This window comes from Mesitornis unicolor, unplaced genomic scaffold (assembly GCF_000695765.1).
Source record: "Mesitornis unicolor isolate BGI_N332 unplaced genomic scaffold, ASM69576v1 scaffold23149, whole genome shotgun sequence".
Lineage (NCBI taxonomy): Eukaryota > Metazoa > Chordata > Aves > Mesitornithiformes > Mesitornithidae > Mesitornis > Mesitornis unicolor.
In genome coordinates, this window is record NW_010208251.1 from 1,679 (window position 1) to 8,439 (window position 6,761).

General features: G+C 56.8%; 1 protein-coding gene across 1 annotated transcript in view; it reads right to left on the reverse strand.

The window, feature by feature from the left end:
* Window positions 1–423: 423 nt before the first annotated feature.
* Window positions 424–6,761, reverse strand: part of BSG (basigin (Ok blood group)) — a gene marked incomplete at its 5' end in the record, with an annotated part of 9,270 nt that continues 2,932 nt past the window's right edge. Inside the window, 7 exons of the mRNA XM_010192437.1 lie at window positions 424–680; window positions 927–994; window positions 1,270–1,294; window positions 3,506–3,779; window positions 3,938–4,065; window positions 4,541–4,629; window positions 6,085–6,241. Coding sequence (XP_010190739.1) covers window positions 937–994; window positions 1,270–1,294; window positions 3,506–3,779; window positions 3,938–4,065; window positions 4,541–4,629; window positions 6,085–6,241 — 731 coding nt within the window. The remainder of the gene's footprint in view (window positions 681–926; window positions 995–1,269; window positions 1,295–3,505; window positions 3,780–3,937; window positions 4,066–4,540; window positions 4,630–6,084; window positions 6,242–6,761) is intronic.

The following is a 6,761-nucleotide window of genomic DNA, read 5'->3' on the forward strand; positions in this document are numbered from 1 at the left end:
GCGGGTCCGGTGCTGGCACCCATCAAGGAACGGGCCCTGCACTGGCTCCTCCCGCAGTCCTGGGGGCCCTGGCCCAGCCGCTCACAGGACCATGTGGCTCCCACACCAGGGAAAGGGGGGCCTAGCTCCAGGAGCTGCCCTGGGGGGGGCACAGAATGGCCCCCCAAAGCCTTGCAGCCAATCGCGCCGTCCCCAGGGGTCAGCACAGCAGCTCCTCCCAAGCCACACCAACTGGGCAGGACAGGGAGCAGCGGCAGCAACATCCCTGGAGCCGTGCGTGAGGACCCACGCACACTTCAGGCGTGCTCAGGTCTCATCCACAGCTCCTTGAGTGGCCTCAGACTCTGAGCTGGGGCGAGGGGACAGCCAACACCCCCCGTCCTTCCCAGAGGAACAAGCTGTGCTCCCACCACCTGCCCTGCAAAAGACACCGAGGACAGAGATAGCCAGTGACCTAGACTATCAGAGACAAGGGGCTTACATTTACAGGTAGAAAAACCCTCCCACAACTCTTTAAAAAAAAAAGAAGTGTATTTTAGATTCTACAACTTAAAGTTTCTTTAGAAAGTGAAGTAACTGAATCGCAAGGACACACTAGAATATTCCATGGTGCTATTTTACCAAAAAAAAAATTAGAAGAAAACAAAATTGTCCAGACGAATTCTTCATCTACGCATCACCTGGCAGGAGAGACAGAAAAAACAGCGTTTACCCAGTGGTCCCAGTACGGCTGCCCTGTGCTAATGGGGGCTGATGGAGAAGCACAAGACCAAGGTTGTCCCAAGGTAAAGCCATGGGCTGGGACCCATCTCCAGGGCAGGAGTCACCGGGCACTCCTGAATTTCCCCTCATTTAGAGCCCAACGCTTCCTCCTCCCGCTCCCTTCCCCACCCAGGCACAGCCCTGCCCTGGCCCATGGCTCTCACCCGGCCCCGCTCAGTTGGCGTTTCTCTGGCGGACATTCTTGTCCTTGTGGTTGCTGGCGTTGCTTTTCCTGGAAAGAGAAGAGGGGCAGTGAGGAGAACGGCACAAAGCCCCCCCTTCCCCCAGCCCTGATGCGATTTGGGTCCCAGCAGAGGGTCAGGATCAGAGCTGTGGAGACCCAGCCATCCCCAGTTGTGTGGTTTTACACTGCCCACGTTAAACAAACCCTGGGGTAAAGCCTCCACAGCGCATTATTCCCACACCAGACAGCCTCTACATTCAGAGCAGATTCCCCCTGACCCGCCAGCACAAATGTGGGTAAATAGGGAAAAGCGAGGTACTTACAGAGGTGCAGAACCTCCATCATCATCTTCGCATTCAGGACAGCACAGAAAGAGAGAGAACAGCGTTAGTGCACGTCAGGAGTGATCTCTGCAGCCTCTCACACCCTGGGGACTGGCATTCCAGACAGGTTATGGGAACACTGGACACCGTGGCTGCAGCGCCCGCAAGGTCACCTCGCCTGCAGGGCTCCTGTTTCGGCCAGCACTGGCAGAGCAGGGGGCAACTGCTCAAACACCACCGCCCCCCGCTTTAAGCTGCTTCTGGTCTAAGCTCAGGCACAAACTTAGACATAAGCTCCTGTTACGCAGTTGCGTCTGTTGGCACAGGGGAGGCTCAGCTCACAGGGTGACCAAGTCACCACCGAACAGGGCTGGCACCTCAGGAACCCTGGGGCACCTCCAAAACCACCCTGGGGGCTCAGAGGGAGAGCAGCACAGGGAGGCATCCGGGCAGTGTCCAGCAGCGCTGCTCACTGGTAACGTTAAACACTGCTCATGGTAATGTTTAACTGTGGATCGTCAGCACCAGGCTGAACTGGAGGAGCCACAGACCCTCCTGGGGACAGCTCAGCCGTCACCCATCCACCTGCATCTTCCCCCTCCTGCACCACCAACTTGCCCAGCTCCAACCCCAGCATGGGCTGCAACAGCGCACAGAGGGGGACCTGCACGGAGGTGTGGGGAACGGGGCTCTAAACATCGGCAGTTTTGCGCCTTTCCTCCTCCCCACACGTTTTGTAACCAAAGCAAACACCACACAACACATTAACACACCGAGAAGCACAGCTAAGGAACACCTCTGCCAACACAAGCCAAGCTCTGCAGCCTTTCACCAGCTCCTTCAGTCTGCACCTTCCCACTGAAGGCTGCCCATTCCCACTGAAGGCTCCGAGCACTGGGTCTGCCTTGGGCACCAGGATCTGTGTGCAGCTGGTGAGAGGATGGATGCAGGAGCACGGCTGGACCATCATTACTCACCATGGAAGACGGCACCCAGCAGCAAAGAAGGGAAGAGTGGAAAGGTAACACCAGAAGACATCACACTCCATACCAGACGGACTCTGCCAGCCCAGGTAACAGAGCAGCCAATTCACAACCACACGCCACAAGGAACAGTTTTTGTCTGAGCTGGCTCAGCAATGCTGCGCCGTCACCTCCTCTCAAGAGGGGCAAAGCTACAAAGGCTTTTGGAGAGACAGCCTCTTCACACCAGAAGTATAAAGCTGTGTGTGCACCAGGGGCAGGGCACTGAGCTCATCCACAAGCACTGGAACTGGAGCTTAAAAGCCCTGGCCAGGACGCCCCATCACACAGCCCCCATCCTGCTCTGCTGGGGCATCTGCTGCAGCTCCGAGAGGTCGCACCCAGCATCGACCAGGCACACACACACGCTATAACGCTTTGCTTGGAGATGCAGCCACAACATCCTTAGAAGGACACCTCCTTCCAGACAGGAGCTGTGGAGGAGAAAGCACCTGCTCCGAGGCTGCCTTGGGCAGAACTCCCCCCACCCGCAGTCAGGGGGACGTTTTGTTTTCAGGGGGACGTTTTGGGATGTTTTGTTTCGTCCCGGTTTCCGCTCACACCACCCAGTGCTGCTCCCTGGCCGGGACCATCCCAGCAGGACACCAAGCATTTGCACTGCATTGTTACCAGGATCAGATAAGGCACGGGCGGTCGCTAACACAATGCAGATTCTTGCTGATAAGGAAAGGGAGGAGCCGGTATTTCCACCACAGATTAAAGATAACAGGAGGAAGTCCGCAGGAGTCAGGATGCGTGGACCCAAAACAGATCTGAACCGAATTGAGCTCAGCGCGGTCTCATGGAGCAGCTGACACAGCCCCGGTTTTGCAGCACTAGAAAAGCTCTGCTCCCTGCTCACAAATCAGCCTCTCCAGAGCTGCCAAACAAAACCCAGTCCTCAGACACGGTGAAGCACTCGAGCAAAGTGCAGAGGAGCTGAGGAGATGGGGTCAGGCCCACACCTCCAGGTCTCGCTCTGATCCACAGCGCAGCTTGAGGAAGGACCACCAGAACCTGCAATTACCCACAGCTTCATAGCTACAGCTGCCTGGCCAACACAACCACGGTTTCACAAGACATGCCCTGAGGAAGCAGTCCCTGAATTAGTGCCCATCTGACTAAGGGAACCCCTGTTCTCTGTGTGAACACTTTGCCTGCACCCTACAAGTCACTTGGTCTCCCCAGAAAGACTTAACCCCGGGTACTCTTACCATCGAGAACCTCATCTGGCTTCCTCCTCTTCTCGTAGATGAAGATGATGGTGACAAGCACGAGGACCTCAGCCACGATGCCCAGGAAGGGCCAGAGCGCGGCCAGGCGGCTGCGCACGCGCAGGTTGACGGTGGCGCTGCCCAGGCCGAAGGAGTTGGTGGCGTTGCAGTGGTAGTCACCCGCGTCCTCCTCCGTGTTCAGCTTCAGGATGCGCAGCTCCGTCTTGTTGTCCCCAGATTTGATGATGTACCGCCCCGAGCCGTTGACGATGGCCTGCGGGGAGGGAGAGCACTCACCACCACGTCCTGCCGCTACAGGAATCCTCGCCATGCACCGAGGAGGCTGCTCTGAAATAGCTGATGCTGACGGGATGAGGTCCAACACCCCTCTGCTGGGATGCAGGGGTGCAGAGAGCAAACCCCAGCACTTACCTCCTGCCCGTTCTTGTACCAGGCCCAAGTGATGACAGGGGGGAAAGAGGGATTCTTGCAGGTCAGCACGCCCGTGTCCCCCTCATTCCCGTGCTCAGACTTCTTGTACGCCATCACTTGCGGTGGAACTGCAGCAGAAACAGGGAAGACACCGCATTGTAGAAAAGATGAGGAACTGTACTCCCTGCAGTCCACCTAGCTCGAATTAAAATTACCCATAAAGCCTGACTTCAGTTTAAGAAATGCATTAGTGGGTCTGTTCCCCGTACTTGCCAATTTTTTGGCATTTTTGGAAGGGAAAGCACGCTAAGCTGCTCTGAGAAAGGCTCAGATTTGTCTATCAGGTATCAGCCCTCTCCCACTATTCTGGTGGGAGCACAGCCACAGCGGAGGCTGATTTAACGCAGAGTCTAAGAGCTGACCCTACAGACCCTACTTCAGCCTTTGATAAAACAGAGCTGCCTCAGAGCACGTCTGATCGCACTCAGAGTCCTGCAGCTCATTAACGAGGGCTAGCAGCAGCATTTCAAGAAGCTGAAGGGTTACCAAAGCAAAGCGCTCAGGAGATCACAGTTTCACCCAGAAGCAAACACATGAAGTTACCTGAAATATTCACTTGTCCTTTTATCATCGGGCTCGTTTTGTAGACGCACTCGTAGACGCCAGAGTGCTCCTCCATCTTCCCCTCAATTCTGCAGAAACCAGGGCGTCAGAGGAACATTCAGCACAACAGTGTTATCCACAGACAGCACAAACCAACTCCTCACACCGAGGGTGGCCCAGGAGGATTTCGTGTACACCAACCCTGATATGGGTCTGTAACATCTGCGATTAGAGACCTTGCACCCCGAATCCTGAAAACCGGCAGCTTTCACTCCCTAACACAGAACCTCTCGTCATCAGGGGCTCTACAAAGGGAAGAGAACCCAAGACCCAGACTGCTGCTGGTACAGAGGGACATCAGGAGCACGAGGATGCACCACCACCGCCGGGTGCAGAGCCACAGGTACGCCCCAGGAGTGGCCAATACCACAGTCCCCCCTCTCCCACACAGACCACGGCCCATTAAACATCACACCCCAGTGAGCAGAACCAGCAGAAAGAAGCATGAGAGGGTCCTGTGATCAGCACAGCCAGGACACAGCCCCATGGTCACCTCCACCAGGACAGCAGGGCCAGGGGCAGGCAACTCTGAACACACAGCAAGGACGCAGCCAGGCCAGGCTCCTCACCATTGAGCCAGGCACGGGGAGAACTCTGCTGTTTTCCTCCTTGTAAAGCTGCTGCAATGAGATTTAGTGGATTACGCCGCACTGCACAAACATCCCATTCTGCGGCTCGGTAATACCCACCCGCGGGAAGGGGCAGGCAAAGTTTCGGTCCCACGGCTGCAATGGGACAAGGAGCTGTTTGTCAGCCTCTGCTGTGCATGGCGCTTCCCACTTCCAAAAACGACTCGGCGAAGGAATTGAGGTCACGCGAGGGAGGCTGGGTTATAAATACTTTAATCCTTGTTCAGCTCCCTGTTGCTATGGGGAGACAGGCACGTCGGCACTGCCGTACAAAAGGACATGATGCCTCCACAGCTGCTGGGTCACTGCCAGCCAGCCCTGACCGTAATCGGAAAGGAAAGCTCGCTGCACTGCCACAATACGGCCGCTATTGCCCTTCTGCTCAGCTGCGCCCTACGAACGGCGCCTGAGCACCGGTCGTGACTCACAGGCAGCTTCCCCGCTCGTTCTGCAGGAAGGGGTGCACTCTGGACAGGCGCAGAGCTGTGCACACTGGAGGTTCTGGGGAGCAGGGGTCCCTCAGACCCTCAAGAGCAGCCCCAGCACAACAACGCCTGTGCTGTGGACACAGCCACACTGCACCGGGCAAACCGACCGAGCACTGCTGAACGTGAAACATGAAGACACAGAACATCTTAAGAGGATTTGTGGCATCTCCCTTCCTCCTCCCCATAAAGGAGATAAAGTTGGGCCTTACTAAAACTTGGTTTAGCTCATCTCACGTTCCCAAGCTTAAAAGCCTACATTTGCAGCAACACTGCAAGCTCTGGGCTCAGCAAGCAGCAAGCCCTGACCTCAGCTGGTAAAACACCCATCCCACGCCCAGACTCCAGTTTGCCCCTGCCCCACACTCACGTGTAGCTGGTGAACGTAGTCGACTCCGTGTCCGTCTGCAGGGTCTTGTCCCCATGCACCCACTCGTGGCCCTCGATGGCAAGGTGCGACACGCTCATGTTACAGCTGAGCACCAGCTTGCCAGATTCGAAACTCACGTGAGATCTGATGTCTGGACCTGCACGGGTAAACAGCACAACTGAAGTTACCGTGTGGCACTCCTGGGTCACACTGCTGCCCAAGAACCTTTAACGACACCAAACCCCAGCTCCTTGCCTCTCTCACAGCCTTCACTTACCTTCGCAATCAGTTTCCCACCAGAGCTGAGGATACCAGCACAGGAGACCCAAAGCCAGGCACCAGGGCCTGACAGCACTCAGCAGTGCCCAGCGCTGGCCCCGCAGCCGCTCCCACATGGGCAGGGGTGCTGCTCGGGGGGCTCTGAGTCCCGGCAACAGGGGCAGCTGTGGCAGAGCTGAGTGCTCAATGAGCAGTGGAAAGCTCAGGCTGTGAAGGGCAGCGGCAAGAGCACGGTTCCACTTTTAGGAGCCACCACAGCCCCCGCTGTGTCACTCCCTCCCACAGTCTGGGCAGGTTCAGGCACCCCCAAGGTAAGGGCAGCCAAGACCCCTTCGTGGGGGCAGCAAACCAGCTCATGGGAGCAATGCGTGTACCACCCGGCCCGGCTGGGTCTCCTC